Source organism: Oreochromis niloticus, linkage group LG19, assembly GCF_001858045.2.
Source record: "Oreochromis niloticus isolate F11D_XX linkage group LG19, O_niloticus_UMD_NMBU, whole genome shotgun sequence".
Taxonomy (NCBI): domain Eukaryota; kingdom Metazoa; phylum Chordata; class Actinopteri; order Cichliformes; family Cichlidae; genus Oreochromis; species Oreochromis niloticus.
The window spans coordinates 23181218-23207274 of NC_031983.2; the positions used below are offsets into that span (position 1 = coordinate 23181218).

Genomic DNA, 26057 nt, shown 5'->3' on the forward strand with positions numbered 1-26057 from the left:
CAATTTATTATTTATTATGTAGAAAGTGAGAAACAATTATTATTGCGCAGCATCTACAGTGTGCACAGCAGGTGGATGGATGTCGTGCCCCTCCTGTCAGGTAGCTGTCAGTAACTAAGTATCTTTTTAAATTCTAACCTTAGTAATCTTTCTGTTTTTATTGATTTGTTTCATTCTACTGATGAGCACCTGTTTGGAATACATTTTAGAGCCATGCAGCGCTAACTTTTGATCTTTTGCCAAATACAAATTAGCTATTTGTGTCAAGTGGTATATAATTCTGACTTCTTTTGACTTAAAAGTAATCACATTTCAGTTTGATAGTTTAATCCTTACGCTTCTCACTGACTTGCTCAGGTGCCGTTTTCAAGATTTAATGGCACAAAAACAGTCGGCAACATCGTCTAAACAGCAACCAAGCTAAAGGGAATGACAACATTTCTAGTGATTGGTTACTTTAAATCACTTAATTCTCATTGAATGTAGTTATATGAAGCATACTGCTCTCTCATGGGTTGCAGTGTAGACTACACCACATATAATAATTTTAAAAAATTAAGTTGGCTACTTCGCAGATTTCACCTATCATGGGTTATTTTTAGAACGGAACTCCCGCGATAAATGAGGGACCACTGTACATGGAATAGGGACATTTTAAAGGGAATAACATCAAGAGTGTCCTGTTAAAGATTAAAAGAAAAGCTTTAGTGATTTTTGTCATTGATCTTCTGACTCTCTGGGACTCCAGACACCATTTTTCTAAATAATATCCCCTTATTTGGCATAAACAAAAACGTTTTAGTGAAGGTTATCTGTGATCTTCTTTTGGCCTCTGACAGTGGACTCATCTCTATGCATTCGATACTGCTGGCGATGATCTTTTTCGTAAGGTTAATTGTGGAATTCCACATGGTTCCGTGCTTTATCCATCCATGAAGCCAGATGACACACACCAATTAAACAGCAGGAATAGTTTAAAAACAACAAGATCTGGATGACCTCTAAGGTATTTATACTGTTTCTATAGGCTTTAAAAATCCTAGAAACTTGTGTCTAACCAGATACATACTCTGGATTGCACTACCTTGGCCTGCAGTAACAGTGTGAGAAATCTCCGAGTCATTTTTGACCAGGATATGTTTCTCAGTGCAAACATTTTAAAGAAATATGCAGGACTTATTTCTTGCATTTGCACAATATCTTAAATTAGAAACATCCTGTCTCACAGTCATGCTGACAAACTAGTTCATGCTTCTATTACTTCTATGCTGGAGCACTGTAATTCATTCATACCGTAATTCATTGATATTGGGATCCTTGAAAACGAAAAAGCAGCAAGAGTACAAAGAGGTACAAGCAAGAGAGAGCATATTTCTCCCGTACTGGCTCCCCTTGTTGACTCCCTGTTAAATGCAGAATCTTATTTAAAAAAAAGAGCCTTCAGCTTTCAGGCCCCTCTTCTGTTCAACCAGCTCCTATTTTGAGATTTTTAAGTACACCTTTTAAGATTAAGCGTAAAACTTTTTCATAAAGCTTTCCGATACAGTTAGGGTTGGATCAGGTTACTCTGAACCCTTGCTTAGTTATGCTGCAAAAGGCCTAGGCTGCTGATGGCTTCCCATGATATACTGGTCATTTTCGCTTCACTCACCTCTTTTTGCTCAATTTGTGTTTATAAGCCAGTTTGAATTTAATCAATAGTAAGTATTAATCTCTGGCTCTCTTTTGAGCATCCTTTGCCCTATCCTCTTCACCCCCAACAAAGCAGATAGCTGGCTTTACCGGTGGGGCAAGGGTGGTTCTGCCTGGTTCTGCTAGAGTTTGTTCCTATTAGAAGGGAGTTTTTCCTTCCCTCCGTCAAGCGCTTGTTCTTTCTGTTTGGAGAAGAAGTGGATCCAAACCATGCAAGCAAAAGACCGAATAACTAAAGACAAAAGGACCCCTCACTCTGCAGAATATCAGTTTAGCTTTTCCTTTAAATTGTCACATAGCAGCTTGTTAATACACATAGATACCTTTGTTTAATGAAGTGACTAATTTATAGCCCACAGAGTCATTTACAATGGTGCCTTACAAGTAAATTATAAATGATACAGTGTGGGCATATGTATAAATATGTATCTATACACACATAAAATGTATGTATGTATGCATATACATACATGCAGATATATTCAAAATATGGCACATTTCATGAACAAGGCAAGACAGTTATTGCATTAACCTAATGTTCTCAAATGTCATGAGACATCCGACATCTGGAGAAATTAAGGTGACCCCGTGCCTGACTCTTCATGTCTCAGATGGACACTTGCTGCAATCTGGGGCTGACTGTATTTTGTATTGACAGTACAGTGACATAAGAGCAAAATGCTTATATTTTAAAATGGGAATTAAAATACAAACCAGCGATCCTTTTAATGATGTCAGTCACAATATGCTGAGTCATTTCCAATAATATGAATAAATACTGGTGACGTAGTCGGTGAGCGATTTAAATCACCCTTTTGTTTTCATGTGTGAAATATTTAAGTTTGAGGGACTGTTTTGCATCGAGCTCGAAAACCTCTGACAATGCAAATGATTCACAAGAGGAAGTTCATGACAGCTACTGACCAGAAAACAAGAAAGAAGAGCTGATAGACAAATGCACATGTTGTACCTGCATGGACCCACAATGTTTTTGATGGGGTTATTTTTCATGAGTGTATTTCACTCCTCTTTTGGAGAAAATAGTCTCCTGCATGCCTACTATCATGGAGATATCATCATTGGAGGACTTTTCCCCATTCACTTAAAAACCAATAGGACTAACACTTCTGGACCTCTCTCCTGTAGTGAGTAAGTACTGCCTCAGTTCATCAGCTCATTAGTGTCAAATAAATGATTTGTGAATTTAATTTGTCTTCTGTCCATTTTTGCAGCTATGATGTACAAATGTTCCTCCGCAGTCAAGTGATGATATACGCCATCAGAGAAATCAAGCTACCTAACATCACCATAGGATACGACATCTATGACACCTGTGGCGATGTCAGCCTCGCTGTGAGAGCGACTCTCGAGCTACTGAATAACCAGTCAGACCCACAAAGCTGTTTACTACCATCAGAGGCCCAAATGAAGGTGGTGATCGGAGAAAGGTACTCGGAAGTATCCATAGCTGTAGCACGAATTGTTGCTCTGTCATCAGTTGCCCAGGTTTGTTTTCTCTTCATTTGATACTGTCCTACAAAGCCCAGTTAGAAACACAAAGAGACATTAATAATAATAAGGACCAGTAGAAATGTGATGATTTTGGCAAATAAATCTTTAGATTGTATATCTGTTGAAACTGATGTATTTTAATGTATCTTTATGTCTGTTTAACAGATTAGTTATGCATCAACTAGTAAGTTTCTCAGCGACAGGTTCAAGTTTCCCACTTTTCTGCGAACAGTACCGAGCGATAAATATCAGACAAGAGGTATTGTTGAGCTGGTGAAGACATTTCTTTGGCAAACAGTGATTATTGTGGGAAGTGATGACGAGTATGGATTGTTTGGCAGTGATAGCCTTGAAGACACCTTCAGCCAAGACACAAACATCTGTGTTGAATTTGTTCAAATCTTGTCAGCTGATTTTATGACAAACAACTCCCAGACCCAAACTGAGCTGACTGAACTACTGGAAAAAATCAAAAACTCCTCCGCTGAGGCCATCATCCTCTTCACAAAGGACACTAATGCTGAAATCATCCTGGAAGCAGCTATTAGACACAAAGTCAACAGAACATGGATTGCAAGTGATGCATGGTCCAGCTCTCCAAAGATCTCTGCAATGCCAGACATCAAGCTGGCAGGAGAAGTTTTTGGGTTCATATTTAAGCAGAAAGAGGTGCCTGGCTTTAAAGACCATGTCATGTCGATGTTTAATGGAACTGAAAACGCCCTTCTCAAAGATTACCTGACGCAGAATCCACTTTGTTCAAATCAGTCTGTAGAAGGAAGAAAGAAATGTCTGGCTTCTTACATCGACCAGGATGAATCTTATAGGATCTATTTAGCTGTTCAAGTCATTGGTGAGGGGCTCAGACGCTTGCTGAAGTGTGACACCCACCAGTGTGAACATAGCTCCAAATTCACGGCCTCAGAGGTACAGTAAAGATAGCTTGTTGGTTATCAGTTGTTTGTCTTGGACAAATCATTTTTATACATTTGTCCCTAAATAGGATTATATAATAAATTTGCATGATTATCAAGAGTATCTGGTATCTGCAAGAAATAAGGATAAATAAAATCAGTCTCCCACTTGCTGGGGAGAAGAGAGTGAAAGGTTTAGCACCAAACCTCTATAAAGTACAATTAACCAACTGCTAACAGGTGTGTTGTCTCCTTGGCCCCACCCCCACTCTCCCTATCACATACACAAAACCAGGAAGAGAACTACACAAGCATATCCCTGTATAGAAATAGAATAGAATAGAATAATCCTTTAATTGTCCCACAAGGGGAAATTTGGTAACTTCTGCAATATATTTTTCAAAGAGCACCCTTAAATTTGTCATCACATTCTTGGCTTTAAATGGTTTGAAACTTGCTGCTGATCACTTTTTTAATGTCCTGAGATTTTGGGAAATTAGCTTCTTAATGCCACAAGTTACCAATATTTCTGTTATTGTTGCACAACCTTTCTCTACTAACAGTAAAACAGGAAACTGTTTCAAACTATATATTTTAGTGTGTAAAAAAGGTTGGTTGATTCACTATGTTTTATCTCTACAGCTTCTCTCAGAAATCCAAAGAGTCAACTTTAATGTGAACACTACACACGTATCCTTCAATAGTGATGGAGATCCTAGGATGGGATATGATATCGTATACTGGATCAAGTCTGAATTCAAACAGGGTGCAAAAATAGAAACTATTGGAGAATACAGCCCAGATGGAAAAATTACTGTCCCATTATATCTTTTCAAAAACCTGATAAATGACACGGTGAGAAGACAACTAACATTAATTTATTTCACAAAATAATTTATATCATGTAGTAATACAATTGTTTCCTTTTAAGGTGTCCGCTTACAACTGCTCAAAAACCTGTGCAGCAGGATACGAGTTTCAATCGGAGGGGAAGTGTTGTCGAAGTTGTGTTGCATGTGTGATTGGAGAGTTTTCCCCTGGAAACAGTAAGATGATGATTATCTAAATTATGCTGTGCTTAATAATCCTATATAGTCACAGCAATGCAAAGTTAGGATACTTATTTGCAAGAATTACATAACATCATTCTCACAGTAAAGTAATAATGTCTACTGACTTTTGAATAGTTTCTTACCATGTGGACACTTGTTTTATTAACATCTGAGCAATAAACCTTTGAAATTCAGTTTTGCCACATAAACCAGCTCAAACACAAGACACAGAAACTAAAACAAAGATAAAGGTACTTCTAAGAAAACAGATTAGCATGTAAACATTGTTACTGTTCTTTAAAAAAAACAAAAAACAAATAACGATTATAAAGTTGATTATTACCATAAAGTACTATAGTGTTTTTAAAGCAAGTCCATCCTCTTTAGATTATGTATATTTGTTAAACATGGCCTCATTTCCATAAATATCCTATACCAGTTTTTACATTAATTTCCAAATATTTTCAAATATTACTCTCACACTTTTGCTCTGTAATAAGATATTACAGTTTTGTACTTCCATGTTTAAAACCAAGTGGTCTACATTTAGGCTTTTGCATGTTGAATAAGAAATTTTTTTCTCTTTCTTCATGCTTTTAAACATGATTTTTGTTTCTCTGTGCAGGTTCAGACTGTAAACCCTGCAGTGAAAGGCAATATTCGTCTGAAAGGTTGGATCAGTGTTTGAACAAAACAGATGAGTTTCTCCCGTGGTTGGATCCCTTCTCGATCATCCTCTGTTCTCTGGCAGCCACTGGGATCATTATTACTGTTGTGTTTGCTGTTCTGTTTGCAATCAATCTTGGAACTCCCGCTGTGAAGGCAGTCGGAGGTTATATGTGTTTCCTTGAGCTGCTATCCCTGCTGGCCGGCTTCTGTCTTACGTTCACTTTCCTTGACAGACCTACTCAGAACTTAAACTGTGTCGGTGTGCCGCTCTTTGGTATAGTCTTCACCCTCTGCATCTCTTGCATTCTGGCCAACTTGTTTCAAATCTTGTTGGGCTTCAACTTTGATCTGACGATAGGGCCCTGGATAAAGAAGCTAAATCAACCACTGGTGCTGGTGACTGTTGTCTCTGGGATCCAGGTGGCCGTGTCAGTGTCATGGCTGATCGTCAACCCACCCACTCCTCAAGAGACGCAAGGGGGCACAACTATCCTGCACCAGTGTGAGATGACGTCCTTTGGGTACTTTTCAGCCATGTTAGTCTACAATGGTTGCTTGGCACTTATTTGTTTCCTGTTGGCATTCAAAGGTAGACGGCTGCCAGACTTGTACAAAAATGCTTCTTTAATCACTATCAGTATGCTGCTGTTTATGGTCATGTGGATCATCTTCCTCCCACTTTATCTCACCATGTCAGGGAAGTACAAACCAGCAGTAGAAGGTGCAGCCATCCTTACTTCCTGCTTCAGTATCCTCTTCAGTCACTTGGCCCCCAAGTGTTTTATTATCTTGTTCAGGAAAGAGCTTAACCAAGAGAGCGCCATCACTGAGTACATTAGGAAGCATTATGAGCGGAAGGGCATATCTGTGATTGGCACACAACACTGATTTGCAAAGAAATAAATCTTGGAGTCATGTTATATTCCCTGGCAGTTTATGGTAAGGCCCTTGATATTGAAGACTTTCTGTTACCCCATTTCAACCTTTCTGACTCTAACCATTTACATAGTCATAGTCAATTCAGAGTAATGTGCGTACAGGGGAGTGCTGAAGCTATCCCATCTCTCAGTGAGCAAGTGGCTGGGTACACCCTGGCCACAGGAATTTCCAGTTGTAATATTATCATCAGGAAAGTGTTTACTGTGGCCTTAGATCCAGGAAGCCATGGGCTATTCCCCATAGACAGTTGGAATTCTTTCTGTGACCATGAGGCACTCCGGGTGGCCCTTTTGTCAATCAGGCACAAGAATTTCCCTTTATTAGGAGCCGTCTTGAAATCAAAGAGGCCTCCTCATAATGTAAACTTTAAGCCTTAACAAAATGAAACAGGTGACCAATAAAGCAGAAAAGAAACTATCATAAACAAAAACAACGAAATGTTTAAATCATCCACAAAGTTGTTCATTTTAGGATGGGAAAATGAACTTATACAAAACATATAGACTATAGCTAATTTACAATTTATGACATCCAACAAAAATATGTTGATACAACTTTAAGTTAGGAAACTTAAAGTTTCCTATGGAGACATCATAGCTGGTAAAATAGATAGCCTGGGTGTAAGTATAGATGAATTTTTGTCGTAGCATTAGTTTATGGGGAATGTGTTATACAGGTGTTTTATATTTGACTTGGATATTAGTTTTTTCAGTTTGGCTTTTTCTAGGTTTCGGTTTTAAGAGGGGGAGTGTGACACCCCGAGATAAACCACTCAGGGCTTTATCATCAGTTCTAACTGGTGTTATCCCATTTACGCTTTGTGTTTTGGTGGTTGATGTTTAATAAATAAGAGATGGAGAACAAAAATCTACTGTCACTTTCAATTTATTATTTATTATGTAGAAAGTGAGAAACAATTATTATTGCGCAGCATCTACAGTGTGCACAGCAGGTGGATGGATGTCGTGCCCCTCCTGTCAGGTAGCTGTCAGTAACTAAGTATCTTTTTAAATTCTAACCTTAGTAATCTTTCTGTTTTTATTGATTTGTTTCATTCTACTGATGAGCACCTGTTTGGAATACATTTTAGAGCCATGCAGCGCTAACTTTTGATCTTTTGCCAAATACAAATTAGCTATTTGTGTCAAGTGGTATATAATTCTGACTTCTTTTGACTTAAAAGTAATCACATTTCAGTTTGATAGTTTAATCCTTACGCTTCTCACTGACTTGCTCAGGTGCCGTTTTCAAGATTTAATGGCACAAAAACAGTCGGCAACATCGTCTAAACAGCAACCAAGCTAAAGGGAATGACAACATTTCTAGTGATTGGTTACTTTAAATCACTTAATTCTCATTGAATGTAGTTATATGAAGCATACTGCTCTCTCATGGGTTGCAGTGTAGACTACACCACATATAATAATTTTAAAAAATTAAGTTGGCTACTTCGCAGATTTCACCTATCATGGGTTATTTTTAGAACGGAACTCCCGCGATAAATGAGGGACCACTGTACATGGAATAGGGACATTTTAAAGGGAATAACATCAAGAGTGTCCTGTTAAAGATTAAAAGAAAAGCTTTAGTGATTTTTGTCATTGATCTTCTGACTCTCTGGGACTCCAGACACCATTTTTCTAAATAATATCCCCTTATTTGGCATAAACAAAAACGTTTTAGTGAAGGTTATCTGTGATCTTCTTTTGGCCTCTGACAGTGGACTCATCTCTATGCATTCGATACTGCTGGCGATGATCTTTTTCGTAAGGTTAACTGTGGAATTCCACATGGTTCCGTGCTTTATCCATCCATGAAGCCAGATGACACACACCAATTAAACAGCAGGAATAGTTTAAAAACAACAAGATCTGGATGACCTCTAAGGTATTTATACTGTTTCTATAGGCTTTAAAAATCCTAGAAACTTGTGTCTAACCAGATACATACTCTGGATTGCACTACCTTGGCCTGCAGTAACAGTGTGAGAAATCTCCGAGTCATTTTTGACCAGGATATGTTTCTCAGTGCAAACATTTTAAAGAAATATGCAGGACTTATTTCTTGCATTTGCACAATATCTTAAATTAGAAACATCCTGTCTCACAGTCATGCTGACAAACTAGTTCATGCTTCTATTACTTCTATGCTGGAGCACTGTAATTCATTCATACCGTAATTCATTGATATTGGGATCCTTGAAAACGAAAAAGCAGCAAGAGTACAAAGAGGTACAAGCAAGAGAGAGCATATTTCTCCCGTACTGGCTCCCCTTGTTGACTCCCTGTTAAATGCAGAATCTTATTTAAAAAAAAGAGCCTTCAGCTTTCAGGCCCCTCTTCTGTTCAACCAGCTCCTATTTTGAGACTTTTAAGTACACCTTTTTAAGATTAAGCTTAAAACTTTTTCATAAAGCTTTCCGATACAGTTAGGGTTGGATCAGGTTACTCTGAACCCTTGCTTAGTTATGCTGCAAAAGGCCTAGGCTGCTGATGGCTTCCCATGATGTACTGATAATTTTCGCTTCACTCACCTCTTTCTGCTCAATTTGTGTTTATAAGCCAGTTTGAATTTAATCAATAGTTAGTATTAATCTCTGGCTCTCTTTTGAGCATCCTTTGCCCTATCCTAACTCTCTGCCTGGGAGGGATGTGAGGTGGGCAAATGAACTGAATCATTTCTTCAACAGATTTGATTCAGCCATGAGGCAGTCTCCAACATCGGCTGCAGACTCACCCTCCCCCACTGCTGCTGTTCCACCTCTGACACCTCAGACACTTCACACCTCCTCTATTCACCCTGCTCACTCCTCCCCACCCCCAACAACAGCATCCAATACACAACCAACACAAGGCTCCAGCCTGTCTCTCTCATCCACCCAGGTTAGGAGGGAACTGAGGAGGATTAATGGCAAGAAGGCAGCGGGTCCAGATGGCATCAGCTCGAGGGTCGTCAGGTCCTGCGCGGACCAACTGTGTGGTGTGATGGAGCACCTCTTCAACCTGAGCCTGAGGCTGGGAAGAGTCCCACAGCTCTGGAAAACCTCCTGTGTTGTTCCAGTGCCAAAGACTTCACGCCCCAAGGACCTCAACAGCTACAGGCCGGTGGCTCTGACATCCCACCTGATGAAGACCCTGGAGCGGCTGGTCCTGGCTCAGCTTCGGCGCCTTGTGAGCTCATCACTGGACCCACTTCAGTTTGCCTACCAGCCTGGCATTGGAGCGGATGATGCCGTCATTCACCTCATGCACCGTTCCCTCGCTCACCTGGAGACCGCTGGGAGCACTGTGAGAATCATGTTCTTTGATTTCTCCAGTGCCTTTAACACCATTCTTCCGTCGGTTCTGAAGGACAAGCTGGAGAACTCAGGAGTGGACCATCACCTCACTACCTGGATTTTGGACTACCTCACCGACCGACCGCAGTATGTGAGGACTCAGGGCTGTGTGTCGGACAGGGTCGTCTGCAGTACGGGGGCCCCACAGGGAACGGTTCTGGCTCCGTTCCTCTTCACCATCTACACTGCAGACTTCTCCCACAACTCCACCCAGTGCTTCCTGCAGAAGTTCTCTGATGACTCTGCAATAGTCGGCCTCATCATTGATGGGGATGACAAGGAGTACAGAGGACTGACTCAGGACTTTGTGGACTGGTGCCAGCTGAACTACCTCCAGATCAATGCCAGTAAAACCAAGGAGCTGGTGGTAGACTTCCGCAGGCACAAACATCCTCCACTGCAACCACTGAACATCCAAGGTATGGACATTGAGACTGTGGACAGCTACAGGTACCTTGGTGTTCATCTGAACAACAAACTGGACTGGACTCATAACTCAGACGCCCTCTACAGGAAAGGGCAGAGCAGGCTGTACCTGCTGCGGAGACTCAGGTCGTTTGGAGTGGAGGGCCCACTCCTGAAGACCTTCTATGACTCTGTGGTGGCCTCAGCCATCTTTTATGGTGTGGTCTGCTGGGGAGGCAGCATCTCTGCTGGGGACAGGAAGAGACTGAACAGGCTGATCCGAAGGGCCAGCTCTGTTCTAGGATGCCCTCTGGACCCAGTGGAGGTGGTGAGTGACAGGAGAATGGTGGCTAAGCTGTCATCCCTGTTGGACAACATCTCCCACCCTATGCATGAGACTGTGACAGCACTGAGCAGCTCCTTCAGTGGGAGACTGCGGCACCCACGGTGTGGGACGGAGAGATTTCGCAGGTCTTTCCTCCCCACTGCTGTCAGACTCCACAATAAAGCATTTAACTGATCAATCACACACATCCACAAATGTGCAATAACACAATGTGCAATAATCTTTCTGGCAACCGTTGTATTTTTCACTCTGTTGTATATAACATTTGTATTCTATTTTTATCCTATTGTATATTTTACTCTATTTATTCTACTGTATATATTATTCTATTTTTATTCTATTCTGTACAGTTGTGTACTGTATTTATTCTTTTTTATTTTATTCTAATTGTCCTTCATAACTTTTGCACTGTCCACTTCCTGCTGTGACAAAACAAATTTCCCACGTGTGGGACTAATAAAGGTTATCTTATCTTATCTTATCTTATCTTATCTTATCCTCTTCACCCCCAACAAAGCAGATAGCTGGCTTTACCGGTGGGGCAAGGGTGGTTCTGCCTGGTTCTGCTAGAGTTTGTTCCTATTAGAAGGGAGTTTTTCCTTCCCTCCGTCAAGCGCTTGTTCTTTCTGTTTGGAGAAGAAGTGGATCCAAACCATGCAAGCAAAAGACCGAATAACTAAAGACAAAAGGACCCCTCACTCTGCAGAATATCAGTTTAGCTTTTCCTTTAAATTGTCACATAGCAGCTTATTAATACACATAGATACCTTTGTTTAATGAAGTGACCAATTTATAGCCCACAGAGTCATTTACAATGGTGCCTTACAAGTAAATTATAAATGATACAGTGTGGGCATATGTATAAATATGTATCTACACACACATAAAATGTATGTATGTATGCATATACATACATGCAGATATATTCAAAATATGGCACATTTCATGAACAAGGCAAGACAGTTATTGCATTAACCTAATGTTCTCAAATGTCATGAGACATCCGACATCTGGAGAAATTAAGGTGACCCCGTGCCTGACTCTTCATGTCTCAGATGGACACTTGCTGCAATCTGGGGCTGACTGTATTTTGTATTGACAGTACAGTGACATAAGAGCAAAATGCTTATATTTTAAAATGGGAATTAAAATACAAACCAGCGATCCTTTTAATGATATCAGTCACAATATGCTGAGTCATTTCCAATAATATGAATAAATACTGGTGACGTAGTCGGTGAGCGATTTAAATCACCCTTTTGTTTTCATGTGTGAAATATTTAAGTTCGAGGGACTGTTTTGCATCGAGCTCGAAAACCTCTGACAATGCAAATGATTCACAAGAGGAAGTTCATGACAGCTACTGACCAGAAAACAAGAAAGAAGAGCTGATAGACAAATGCACATGTTGTACCTGCATGGACCCACAATGTTTTTGATGGGGTTATTTTAGTGGTTGATGTTTATTAAATTCTATTTTATTCAAATATACCGCTTTTTTGGGACTATGTCTTTTCACATAATCCAATTATCAATTCACTGTTTGTAGTCCTGAAATCTTTTTAAAGACACTTATTGCACGATGACCATGGCTAGTAATATCTTAAAATATTCCAATTTAACTAAAGCTTTTAAGAGAGTATGAAGAAAGAAATACTTTGACTTCATGTCCAAAACACACTAACATTTGCTGTTGCACCAGCAGTTTTCTTTGTGTACAGGCTGTGATCAGCTGACCTGCTGTTACTGATCTGAGGTTTACTGCACAACTGAATTCAACAATACAATACATTGACCATATACTGCCGAAACTGTCTTTTTACTTTACAATTTAAAGTTAGTATAATGGTAGAATTTAGTGAATGAATCTAAGCACCATCAGCTAAAATTCATATCAATGTCTGTTACTCTTAATGTAACTGATGTACTCTGCTGTGGTCCCATGGGCTAAGGACTGACCACTAGGCATTTTAAATAAGCCCCTCGCCAGGCCTTGGTCCAAGGTGGGGCCACAGTATCCCTGCTCTGATTGAGGTTGCTTACTTGGGTGTGTCTGGCCCCTCACTCAGGACTGAGTTGAGTTCATTTGTGTCACAGCTGTGTGAAGGCAGGCGGGAATGGTGGACCCAAGAGCAGGACTCACAGAGGCAAACGAAAACTCAAAAACACTTGGCTTTATTGCTGGATTGCAGAAAACAAAACAGAAAACTAGCTAAACTGAGAATACAAATAAACTAAACAGACAGGCAAGCTGGCAGACAGAACACACAGTGTAGAATGAGGGACGACGCAACGACGAGCAGGGGAAGATGCAGACGCCAAATACAGGAGGTGAAATGGACCAAGAGGAAACAGCTGGGAGGCACAGCTGACAAAGACAAAGACCTTCAAAATAAAACAGGGAACGCAACACACATGCAGAGACACAGACTCAGAGACACGGGCTTTACACAGAGACCTGACTGAACTGGAACAAAACCTAACAACTAGCACATCTTAACAAAATACATAACCAGAATAAACAAGAACATAAGATAATATTAATAAACAGAAAACACTGAGTCATGAGACTCAGGACCATGACGATTCGCTAACAAACAGATGAAATAGGGAAAAATGTCAAAAATACATTTAATTAAACTGATTGCATTTCTTTTTAAATTTTCTATAGATATCACAACAACATCCATACTAATAAAAAGAAGGAAAAAAGAAAAACTATTAAATGAGTACATTTATGATTGTGAAATGTTGTAATTAATCTGATTTTGTTCATACGAAAGGTATAGAAGTAATGCTAGACTTTAAATCTTTTGTTAGAGTTTCCAGTTAAATAAACAGCTACATATATCAGCAAATTCTTTTAATCAGCTGCCAGACTACGTTTTAGGAATATATAAAGATGATAGTGTACATTCTACCTCTGTTGTGTGAAGTTAAAACTGACTTTTAGGAACAGACATGGTGATCCCAACTGATACCTGTGTAATCCATACCATATCACCGTAATTCATGCAAATATGAAAAAGTCATGCCAACTGAGGTTTTTCACGTGACATCACATGTGCACAATGCCTGCAAGCGTCCCTTATGCAATCTCATCTCAGTTACATGTTCATGCCGTAGATGCCAATAAAGTTTATACTGCATCAATCTGGCGCTATAGATGAGGAGCAATCCTAAAAATAACATTTGGTAGAGTCCATGTCTGTACTAGATTTTCACTGGCTCGCGGTTAGAAACCCAGCTACAAAATCTGGAGAATAACCTCAAATCAGCACAGGTCACCTGACCACATCCTGTCCCCAAGAAAAAAAGAACCCAGAATCCCAGCCACAGCAGAACTTGGAGTTGGAGTATCCCAGCTACCACAGGGTGAAGTGGTAGCTGAGGACAGGCCAGGGTACACCCTGGACCGGTCTTTTGTCTGTCTCTATGTGCTAGCACTGCACTCACATTCACACCTACGGACAATTCAGAAATACCAGTTAACCTAATCTCACTAGGTATGTCTTTGGACTGTGGGAGGAAGCCGGAGTACCTACCCAAACATGGGGAGAACACGCAAACTCCACACAGAAAGGCCCCGGCCAGGTGGTGGAATCAAACTCAAGACCTTCTTGCTGTGAGACAGTGTTAATCACCACACCACCCACTGGGCGTGCTGCCCACAAGTTTGTCCTTCAGAAGAAAACCATCAAAATGACTGAATGATGATGAGGATGATGTCAATATCATCTGTAATATTTTATGGTCTGCAGATTTTAAACCCAACTTCTTCCACTTCCACGCCAACATTTTGTTGTAATACTTGTATTTGACCACTTGGGGGCTGCAAATACTCATGTTTGGATTTAAAACACTGGTTTTCATAAAAGGCCAAATACTTTAAGAGACGCTCAAATTGTAGTGTGTCTGATATTCAAGTCAAACATATTAAGAGGTGAATTTTAAATCATTATCATGCTATCATTATCCATGATAGCAAAGTCATTTTTTATTATATCCCATTTAGTGACTGTTGGCTTTAAAATATACATATAAGATAACTCTTTATTGTCATTGCACAGTCATACATAGTACAACAGTACAATGAAATTGGACACACAAGAAACACAAGAAATAATAAATAAATAATATTGCAGTTGTGTGCTTTGCGGTAAAGCCTGCAGAATGTCAGTTTATCCTGTGCTTTGACAGATCTTAAGATGATTATGCACACTTTCACATGTTTTAAATTATTAAGTGAACACAGAATCAGCTGATGATTCTCTATACCTCATAGGCAAAATACCTGTCAGTGCATTTTGGAACATTTCTAATGCCATGTGCCCTAACGCACCCTCTAAGTACGCTGGGCTGTCATTTTGGTGAGTGAAGTTCTGGTATTTTATTGGGCTATTAGCACTAATTAGAAGATGTCTGTTTCTGTGCATTGCACCCATACAGTTGATATATTCCACTTGCTAATAAGCTTGTTCCCTTAAAACTAAGATGATGGCAAACTTGACCCTAATGTAAAGTCCAAAGCTGTCAGGGGTTTCTTTTGTACTGACTGGAAGGTTAGTTTAAGCTCAATGTGCAATCATTTCATTTGATGGGTGCATTTTTCATTTGGCTCTCTCAACCTTATGTTCACTCCCTAACGTGCCACTCAGTCACCAGACTTTGAGATCTTTTGCACTAGTAGATAATATGCTATTTTAGCACAATGGGCCGCTTTCTCGTGCTATACTCTGATGACGAGATGACACAAGAAGTTGTCTTTTTTATATATGACTCAAATATATTCTTAAAATATATTCTGTGAACAATTTTGAACATAACACCTTCACCGAAAATTTAATACTCATTTATATTTACGATGCTCTTGAGTTCCTTTTGTTGTGTTGCTTTTCACTTGATAGTTCATCTAAGTATAAATGTAAAAAAAAGTATTTTGGTTTAGTTAAAACAAAGAATAATTAATGCAGTAATATTAATTGTCTGAAATGCATTTTTTTTAAAACCCAAAACAATAAAGGACAAAAACCCAAGTTGAAAATTATTTTTTTATTATCATTCTTTTAAATTAACAAACACTGCTATACATATTGCTGTTTTTTATTAATTTTGAATCATTTTAAACAGTTAAAGCATTTGGAAAAGAAGTAATAGTAAAACAGAGGACAGAGACAGTAGATGACATGTACAGTAGAAGATCTACAGTCAATGGCTTTCCTATGTGTGTCGAGGGGCTCGAGAATATTTCAACATACAGACATGGTGATGTTTTTGGTTATCATTCCACCTTCTTATGCAGGATAACAACCAGCCACAGTAAATCAACCATTACCGAACCTTTCCAAACAAGTAGCAGCAGCTTGTATTGAATTGAAAAGTCTGTTTTCTGCAACCAGCGCAACAAAACTCTCCCAACCATATCCCTTATTCTTCTCACAGCAAAAAGGTTTGCAATGGCACCTTCCTTTTACCCCTGACGTTATAGTCATTAGGAATGTCTGAAGTAAACGAAAAAAATAAAAGAAAAAAGTCTCAGATATCGCTGTTGTGTCCTTCTCAGTGCATTAAACCCTCAACCCTTTAAGTTACACACATAAAAATAAAGACAAAGAAGTGTCATAGGTGTCCACTCTTTCATGTCAGGCCAGCTGTTGAGAGAGTCTTCGTATCCCTTCCTTATTCTCGTAAAGTGAACCACATCTGGCCCTCGTTTTAAGCCACTACGTTTCTAACCGAGTACCTCGATGTTGTATTCATGCACCCATAAATCACCACATCTGAGTTGAATTTAAACATCATTTCTTTACTAAAAGTGACAGATTTACAAACACAGTATAAACAGGGTTGACATCATTGGCAGCTGGCGACAGTCTAGACCACAGTGGCTTTTTCAAATTTAAGCAAAATCCCTCCTTTTCAGACAAAGACGGACGAATTACAGGATTACACGTGTCATAAAAATCTTTTTTTTTTTTTTCCGGCTTTTCTGAAACCTGACCAGAGTTGGAAAAAGGTAAGCGCTTTGTTTAGAGGGTGAACGGCACAAAGAAGCCGAGGAGGGTTTTGTTCAAACTCTTCGACCGAAAAGACGAACCTCTCTTGAAGCGACGGAGTTTAGTAAAGTACCACCTCTGCAACACTTTGGCTAGACCAATCAGCAGCCAGCAGTCCTGCAACGCTCTTCACAACTGGGTTCTACTACACATGAGAGATATCCCTGACATCAATGTAAATCACATACACTTTGTCAAAAACAGGTTGTAAAGTTCAGGTACAGAATCACTGAGGAAAAGCACACCAATACTACTGTAAAGTCAAGCCACTATGGCAAAATAGAAAGTAGAGAGTAGGAACTAGTCGTTGATTGAAAGTTGGCTCGTATCCTTTGCAACACTGAGGAGTGCTCGGGTCACCCTGCGGATGACCGCTTTGCTTTTCTACAGGCAGATTAAAGGAGAAGACAATGTCTTAACAAAACACTGTAAAATTTAATCAGCACAGGCCATAAATACAATTAAAGAGATGGAAAGAACATCAGGAATGTCCACACACTCTTTTCCTGAATCAAGTTCTGAAAGGACAAATCGAAGTGGAAAAAGAGATGAGAGGAAGTCTTTGCTCATTGTCTCTTTCTCCCCTTCCAGTAGAAAGCTGACCTCGTTTAGTGATTTATTTATTGATTCGTCTTGGCAGAGTGCAAGTGTCGGCCACATGGCTTTTTGAACATTTTCAAAAATATATATATATATATATTAAGAACGCGCTCTCTTGCTGTAATCACATCAACCAACGGCTGCCAAATGCAGGCATGTCTTTCTTCAGAATTGTCTGCCCAGTAAACGTTGACACTCTGGAGTTGAAATGGTGAAGGGATGATGCTTTTCAGAGTCGGTGCACACACTTTGACGGATAAAAAATTTTTTTACACTGAAGCAGAACGAGAAGAAACACGCAGCGTAGCCCTTGTGGGTCTCCCTCTAAAGGGGGGGAAACGGCTCACATGGTCAGCTTGGTCTGGACTTTTCAGTGTGCTCTTGCGTCTTTAAAGACACCGGAGGGAGGGTGGGGACGAGGGCGCGCAGTCGATCCTTGTGTTTGCTTTCAGCCACAGTGTTTGTTTCTCAGCCGCGCCGCGCCGAGCCCTCGCTCAGAGGGCCAGGAGGGTCGGTGAGTTGAGGGAGTCTGAGGACTGGTCGCCGCTGCTGCTGCTGCGCCGGTGGGCCTTGGAGCAGGACTCAGAAGAGGGCGAGGGGCTTTCGGGCTCCACCATGTTGGGGTAGGTGAATATGAGGTTTGGAGCATTTGGTGTGGCAGCCGGAGTAGATGCTGCCACCACTGGAGTGTTCAGGCTGTCTCCATCTGGGCTGTACATCCCGCCACCGATGCTGCTGCTTCCCAGACAAATGGGCTTGATGATTGAGCGCTGAAGCTTGCCCATATTTTCGTCCCGGTCCTCGGGCTCCTGCTTCACCACCACTTGGTTCATCTGAGCCCGTGTGCCCATGTTGGTGCGCATGGTGAGTGGGAGCGGATTACACTGCTGCTGCTGCCCGGATGGCTGGTGGCGCTCCTCGATGGGCAGCTTGCACACGGGATTGTGGGCAACAAGCATGAACTCCAGCTTGTCTTTCTCCTTCTGCAGGGTCTCGATCTCTTTTTGCAGGTCTGCCTTCTCCTCCTCCAGCTTCTCGGTTTCCTGTTGAATGAAAATATGAAGTAAAGTTTAGAACTAACACTTGAATTTCACCTTAATCGGACAGCGGTAATACAGAGACGATAAATACAGAGGAACTTCATCCCTGTTATCACCACACCACCAAAGAGTGGTAGGCGATTTGTTTAAACTTAATAAAAACATGATGCAACATCTTACTAATGAACATGAGGTGATAAAATGATCTTCAGCACTTATGAAGTATGTGATATGAAGTTTCCAGACTGTACGTGTGGTTCTCTGAGAAGCCAAAAGAGGGCACTGTCTGTTTGCTTCAGTTTTCCCAAGCGCCACAATTTTATTAAACCCAGAAATTTGTCATGAACCATTTGGACTAACAACATGTAATCTCGAAGCCTTCTGCTTGAATTTGAGCGCCACATAATGACTGTGCCTTGTCTGTGTCTCAGAGAAATGAGATCCGCATCAAACAGTGTGTCATTAACGTGAGACACAAAAGACACAAATCCACACCATAAAGGCTTTCATCGGCTGTGAGACATGAGACATAAAGATAAGCTGACATGCTGTCTGAGAACTTTGACTCATGGGCAAAGGTATGAGGAAGTGGTACGCGAAGAGCCAAGACAGGAGGCGCACAGCGAGACTCTTAAAGTGATAGTATCAGTTATTCAGAGAGTTCGAACACTCCAATTTAATGTCACTGAAAAGCAACACTCCTTGGTTTTTATTTTTTTAAAGCAGGTGTATGAATAATGCAGTTTATTTTTTTGTTTTTCCTTGAAGCATTGGCTGACTGTATGACTGTGTGTGTGTGTGTGTGTGTGTGTGTGTGCATGCTGTATACCCCTATTTGGGATTGTGAGACAAGCAATTTGCCCCTTTTACAAAATGTCCTGCATTCATGGAGACAGCTGCCTGCAGCAAATTCCATTCCTGGGTTCTTTTTTTTAAGGCCTGACAAGCTCAACCTCACTGTAATTTGGGTAATTAGTCCATTTAGATGCCGTTACTGTCTGCCAGGCAGCACTGTGAGACAGCCCTACCTCTGTCTACAGCTGGCCGAGACAAAAAGCTTTTCATTGCCTGTCATCTCTTCACTCAGACCTTGCACTCAGAGACGCAGCGAGAGTCAAACCAGTAATGTGAGGTTGTAAATTTAGGTGTGGACTTCAATCACTCATCAAGAATCTGGACTCCTGCCAGGCCTCTAAACAAGTGCACCGTGTTCTCTGTGTATGCAAATATATTTCTGTTTCCTTTTTGTTTTTCTGCAAAATGTTAAAGATGAAAAAGTTTGCAGAAAAAACAAAACAGGAAGCACGGGGCTTTACTGGCTAATGGTTCTCACCACAAGATGCTGCAGCACTTATATTTGTGATATTTTTCTATGAAGACAAAAACAAGAACATTTTGATGGTGATCTCCTGGCGCAGGTCTTCTACTCACCCCTTGCAGCATCTCGGTGAGCTCCCGCCGACGGTTACGGCACTTTGCCGCGGCTAACTTATTCCTCTCACGCCTCACCCTCCTCTTCTCCTCTTCCTCTGGGGTCAGCTAAAGGCGAGAAAAGAAAGAGCACGAAAGGTAGAATGAGGTATTTGACAGACACACACACAATCAATATGAAGCGAAGAGCATAAATAGGAGCTCGGTGTGAGCAGAATAGCAATCAAAGAGATTTTTTTTTTGCAGTGGTTAGCTTTGGCTCGTTACCTGTTCATCCCTCTTGCGTCCTCTCCTGGTGTCCCCGATAGACCGGATGACCCCAGGCCGAGCCAGTGGGTTGTGCGCAAGCAGACTGGGACCATTGGTCAGGTGATGGCCATATGGGTGGGAGCGGGAGTATGGGTTCGACATAGAGGTGATGACAGTGGGCTGCACCATCCACTGCAGGTCTTGGCTTGTCGTGATTGCATTGATTGTGGGAATAAAGGCACTGTTGGAGCCGGGCATGTCAACCCTGTACTTCTGGAAAGAGAAGGGAAAAGGTGGTGAAAAGGGATGCATGATGAAGGGAAGTCTCCAGAAGAGGATAGGTTTATTTCCTAATGTGCTGCTTCTGGTCTATTCCAGAAGCATCTCTGCTGTGCTTAGAGTACCATCACAGAGATGCACACACCACCACCCACCGTCATCAGATTCACACATTTTTCCACATTTCAAGCTTATAGTAGTGATTCAGTCCACATAGGCGAAACACTGTATGTAACCCCTGGAGTGAAACAGTGACACATGCAGTGATTCATGTGGGAAAGCCCAAGGTGTCCACTGCATCTCATTTTTACTACAATGAGACATAACAGTGCACTAGAGAGCCATTTCACGTCTTCTTAAGTTCACTTCTGATTTGACGGGGCAGATGGGAAATGTAAAATTATATTTTTAATGGAATAAACTTTATTAAATTTATTTCACAGAAGATTGTTTAAAAAAAAACAAACAAACATACAATTGGGGGGGGGGGAATAGTGGAAAAAAAAAAAAAGAGATGTGAGAACATCTCAAGATATAATGTGTTCCAGAATGGTAGATTTTTGTTCAGACTCTCATACAGACAAACATTTTACATATCGTGCCTATATACATTTGTGCAACAAGGTCTTGTACAAACACATCAACATGAGAAGTGATGTTAGATCATTGTTTCTGGTATCAAAAAGGAGGAATGCCAGCCTGTGTGCGTAAATTACGCACGTCCCCACATCCCCGTTATTCCCGACTTTCCGTCGGATATCCCGGCAGTCTCTTGCAACTTTGTTTATCTGGTGAGTCATTGTGTATTGCATTTGTCGAGCACATGTGAAACGCGGTCAGTTCCAGTAAGGGGGGAAGCAGCCAGCTGTAACAAGCCAGACATATTATCCAGAATTATGCGAGTGGAATTTTTGGGCCAGATTGGCTTCAGAATAAGAGCACTGGAATTTACAATACATATAAACCAGGAAATGAATAACTGCCTACAAAGGACATTCAGTGGAATCATGACATTAGAGCCAAACAAGTCTGATTAAAATGATACTGGTCTTGCAAAAACACGCGGGGGGAGGGGGGTCGTTTTCATATGTCTCCATAAACTAGCGAAGAGTTCATGTTCCAACCCTGTAATGGGAAACAGGCAGCCAGCGTGTGATTACAGGGAACCAGAGCAATGATACACACTGTCCAAAAGTCTTTTACCGTAATGTTGCGTGAGCCTGAGGAGGCTTTTCCACAGAATTGCACGGCAGAGGGTGTGGGGGTAAACAACATGCCTGTTCCCGGATTTATATCCTCGTATTTTTGAGATACCGCGTCTTCACGGCATTACACTGGCACACCTCAACTGTGTCTAAAGTCTCACTCAGACTATGTAAAAGCGTAACCTTATGAGATTTTGGTGTTTTAGATGTATCTCTACAATTACTACCGTGAACACAGCGAGGAAGAACGGGCTTTTGATTGCCCTGCGCTCCCAGTCAGAGCGCGCTTCCAGCTGGAGAAAATGTGGCATGTGCAGCCCGAGACCCGCCTGGTCGAATTAGACTCTGATTCCATGTGGAATAAAAACATGTGGACACTTAAACGGAACTTGGGTCAAATTCTGCAGCAACACATATGGAATATTGAAATCAGACATCTCACAGCCCAACACGAAATGCCTGTTGCATCCACCATGAGCTTCATCTCTAGCTAGTTTATCATTACCGCAGCATGAAAAGTGTAAAAAGCTCAGGTGTGCATTTGCTTTACACGCATTCGTCTCTGTGAGAAAATTGGCAAAAACCCCAGAAATGTTCCTGTTTTACAAACGCACAGTGAATTTGGCAGAAAGAAAGGGGAATTTAACATCTGTAAATCACAGACTCGGATTCATTCCAGTGTGCCAAATTTCCCTGCAACAGTGCACAAACCACCCTGTATGTCTTTTTTTTTTTTTTTTTTTTTTTTTTTTTAAATTGTTGGGATAAGACAATTGTACCATAAATTTACGCAAACTTGCGCATTGTCGCCAGCTGCGGTGCGCACTAATGGAGAAATTTAACATTAGATAAAATAATCAGTGTCTAAATATTTCAAAAGCAAAATTATTGTAATATTATCAGACTGCGCCTATGCACAGATTGACTACTGCCCCTGTTGAGTCACTGATACGAACCGTGTCACTGGGTTCATTCGGATTTGTGTCTCCAGGCGACCCGGAAAATTCCTGTTTAAATTCAGTTAATGGCTGGAAGTAGCAACACGATGGAATAATTTTCTAAAAATTGGACTTTGCACAAGAACGAACTGACACTTTCATGTTATCCAGAATGCATTCATTAATAGATTAATCTGCAGCCAGTCCTTTCCTTCTGTTACCTGGTAGCTTGAGGTAGAGATCGGACTTCCGATCGTGCTGCTGCCGCTTGTGAAGGACTCTGGCTGGGCCGGAGAGGTGCTGCTGCCGCGGGACGAGGTGTCGTAGTTCCCGGAGTAGTCCTGGTACATGATCCAGGAAAGAGGAAGATTTCAGTGCACTGTTTGAGCTCTGAGAGCCTTTTTTTTTTTAAATCCCCGATGCAAAAAAGGCACCAACAGGAAAAAAAAAATCCTCTGATTCGAGAAGTCGTTAATTTCCAAAGAAGGAGAAAAAAACAAAAGTGCAATTTTGCTCCTGTAAACTAACCTAAAACATTTTACTTATAATACAAATCGTTTTTTTTCTTGTGTATTATTCCTGCTTGTAGAGTCTATTTCTTGTTTTGTTTTTTTTTCCTGGAGCCGCAGGTAAACCTACACTACGCTGCTAAAGATCCTCTCAGGTGCGCAAACTTCAGCTTAAAGTCAGCAGCACACCTTCAGCAGTCAGATCCAGCAGCGACAATCAAACATGTAGTTAGAGTGACTCACACAGGTTAACATTCGCTTTAAAGCCTATTGCCTCTCTACTCTTCTCAATATTTTCCGTCGCCTTGCCAGCTACACTCCTCTGAGCTCTCTCTGCTGCTCACGGAACACTTCGAACTTTTTTTTTCTTTTCCTTTTTACCACACTTCCTAGAGATGACTCACTTCAATGGCACTATGAAGAACTGCAACGGCTTTTCAACACCAACGAAAGAGCCTACGTCACGCATGGGCGTTGCGACTTCAGCAGGGAGGGGTTGTCTCTCCAAAAGGCAGTGAAAAAGAAAAGATCCGTTATCACCATCCTGCGCCCTGCGGACAGCAGGGAGAAAACCGAAAAGCTGGGATTTGGTAAAAGTGGTCCAGAACATGTGTGGAGGGGTTTATTTTTTGTTACGGACGTCAGTGCTGCCGCGGAGTTCACTATTTGTCTGACTTGCTTGGGTCCATTGACGCATGTTTCCTAAAATGGGCAGTTGCGTCAGCGAGCGCGTGTGGGTTTCCTTGGTAAAGGAAGCGTCAGACACTGGAGGGATTCCCTCCCCTCGCGCGCTGTGGTCCGGACTCGGAGCTCAGAGCTCGCCGGTCCAGGTTCGGCCACCCAGCAGTGATGGAAAACCGACACATTAAAGCTTAGAAACTTAAAGCTAAAGCGACTTGCACGGACACGCGTGCACCCGCACACACCGGGAGCGAGTGCTGCGCAGTAAAATCATTTATTGAAAGTTTTTCAGCTTCAAAATGAAATCCATATCTGTAGCTGTGCACAGCCTGAAAATTCGATAAATCAAATAAAGACAGAGAGGAGGGGGTGTCATGGTGGGTGTAACTATTTCATGTCCACCAGTTTTCATTTGCTGCTCATAAACACACTCGGCGATTGGACACGCGGCGTTTCTGCACAATTAAACCTTTGTGCGCTTTGGCGCCGCCGCATTGTGCCTAATTTGGAGAGAGGTGGCACACAACACGGACGGTCAGATTAATGTGGCCCGCCGGTTAGTGCAGCACGGCGGCTTCAAAGGAATCTCGGTGAAATGTGGGCTAATTGTAATTCGGACGCACCTCATAAACAAGGGCGCAGCGCCCAGAATGTGACACGTTACACGATATAAAATGGCGCATTAAGTCTAATCCCATCTGCCACGGTTCCTATTTTAATCTGCATCACCATAACTGCTGGTGCCGCGCGCGTCTTTGCCAGAAAGCCTCGCTCCCGTCAGAAAGTTTGAACCGGGGGAAGTTGCGCTGAGGGGAAAATAATCTGCGGGGGGTTTCTGGGGTGACCAGCCAGCCGCTCGTTGCCTCACTTTGTTCGCTTGCTCATAACGTGAAGACGTCAGTTACACTTGTAGGTACTGCAGCTCTCCGATATGTCACCCTTTCCAGAGTTACTGGGTGTCATTCATTTTCGCCCCATTACCTTTTGACCTGCGCACTGATCTATGACGCCCTGCCTGTCGTGCGTTTCAGTTTCCCGAAGATGTTGAGTAATTCTGTATCTGAATGATATTAATTAATGGTTAATCTTTTGAACGCAGCGGTGTTGCTAAGCGACGCGTTTTCTGCTAAATAGCTAAAGGGGGGGGGGTAATCTAATCTGCCATCCCATAATTAATGCCGTAATATCATTTCAGACGCACCCATGGGCGTCAATTTGGGAGAAGCACGATGTGGCACTGTGACAACTTCTATATGGTTCCAAGTTTGATCTTTGAGGATCCTGGGACACGCAACAGTCAGTCAGCCAGACGCTGCTGCTCCAGTTTGTCTTCAGTTTCTTGGAGTTTAATCGCAAATTCTCGGATTTCTGAAAAACTGCAGCTTCAAGGAGCCCAAGGTCAGGGGTCAGGTGACACAAGAGGGTGTTTGGTCAATGTGCGCAATGAGGTCAGCTTATCTATCCATCACACATCAGAAGGAATCTGTGTTATACAGAACATCTCATTCAGCCTGACGTCCACGCAAGAGGTCCACTGAACGTCCGTGCGCAAGAGGCTTACCTGGCCGCGGCCGACGCGCTTCAGGTGCTCGTGACGCAGGAGAGTTGATGCCTAATGCTGCCTTCAGGTACCGCCGCATAAATCCGAATGAGGAGATTGTAAACAAAGGGCAGTCAATCCAGGTTGGGGGGGTACAAACAGAATATATTAATAAGAGCTAACCTATTTAGTTATTACAACTTAACAACAAAACCCATTTCATGAAAACACCTAACATGGCCTATAGTAGGAAATGATCATCTAATCATGCATCATAGACATCAGTCACACAGCGTTTTCCGTTTGTAGGATCACAGCCCTTTGATGTTGGGTTGTTTTTTGATTTTCACTTTTTCTGTTGTGTAGCACATTATGAGTACTTTAAAGCTACTTTTGACTCCTTTTTCCCCAACCACATTATTTTGCACAACAAGATCTTAGATATAGGGCATGTTATGGATTATATTGCAGGTCATCATAACATCAGAATCCCCAAGATTACTGGAAGTGTTTCGCAAGCATGATCGTAGTAATAATAACAAATCCATGACAAGACGTCCTATTAATTTCGATCATTGCTGTCAAATGATCCAGCAGAGTACTTTTTTTTTCGTTAAGTGTGCTGTAAAATAATCGTTGTTAAATTACAATGCTGTACTTTCA

General features: G+C 41.5%; 2 protein-coding genes across 2 annotated transcripts; one reads left to right on the plus strand and one right to left on the minus strand.

Moving 5' to 3' along the window:
• The first annotated feature begins 2677 nt into the window (after positions 1–2677).
• LOC109195788 (G-protein coupled receptor family C group 6 member A-like) lies at positions 2678–6727 on the plus strand. Its single transcript, XM_019348513.2, has 6 exons — positions 2678–2841; positions 2925–3198; positions 3370–4131; positions 4761–4973; positions 5050–5164; positions 5796–6727. Exons 1-6 carry the CDS (start codon positions 2678–2680, stop codon positions 6725–6727), a joined length of 2460 nt encoding a protein of 819 aa, XP_019204058.2.
• A 9459-nt stretch (positions 6728–16186) lies between these two features.
• fosl2 (FOS like 2, AP-1 transcription factor subunit) lies at positions 16187–23693 on the minus strand. Its single transcript, XM_003445448.5, has 4 exons — positions 22886–23693; positions 20261–20515; positions 19994–20101; positions 16187–18565 (listed from the first exon to the last, which is right to left on the minus strand). The coding sequence occupies exons 1-4, from the start codon at positions 23012–23014 to the stop codon at positions 18017–18019; spliced, it is 1041 nt and encodes a 346-aa protein (XP_003445496.1). The 5' UTR covers positions 23015–23693; the 3' UTR covers positions 16187–18016.
• Positions 23694–26057: the final 2364 nt, after the last annotated feature.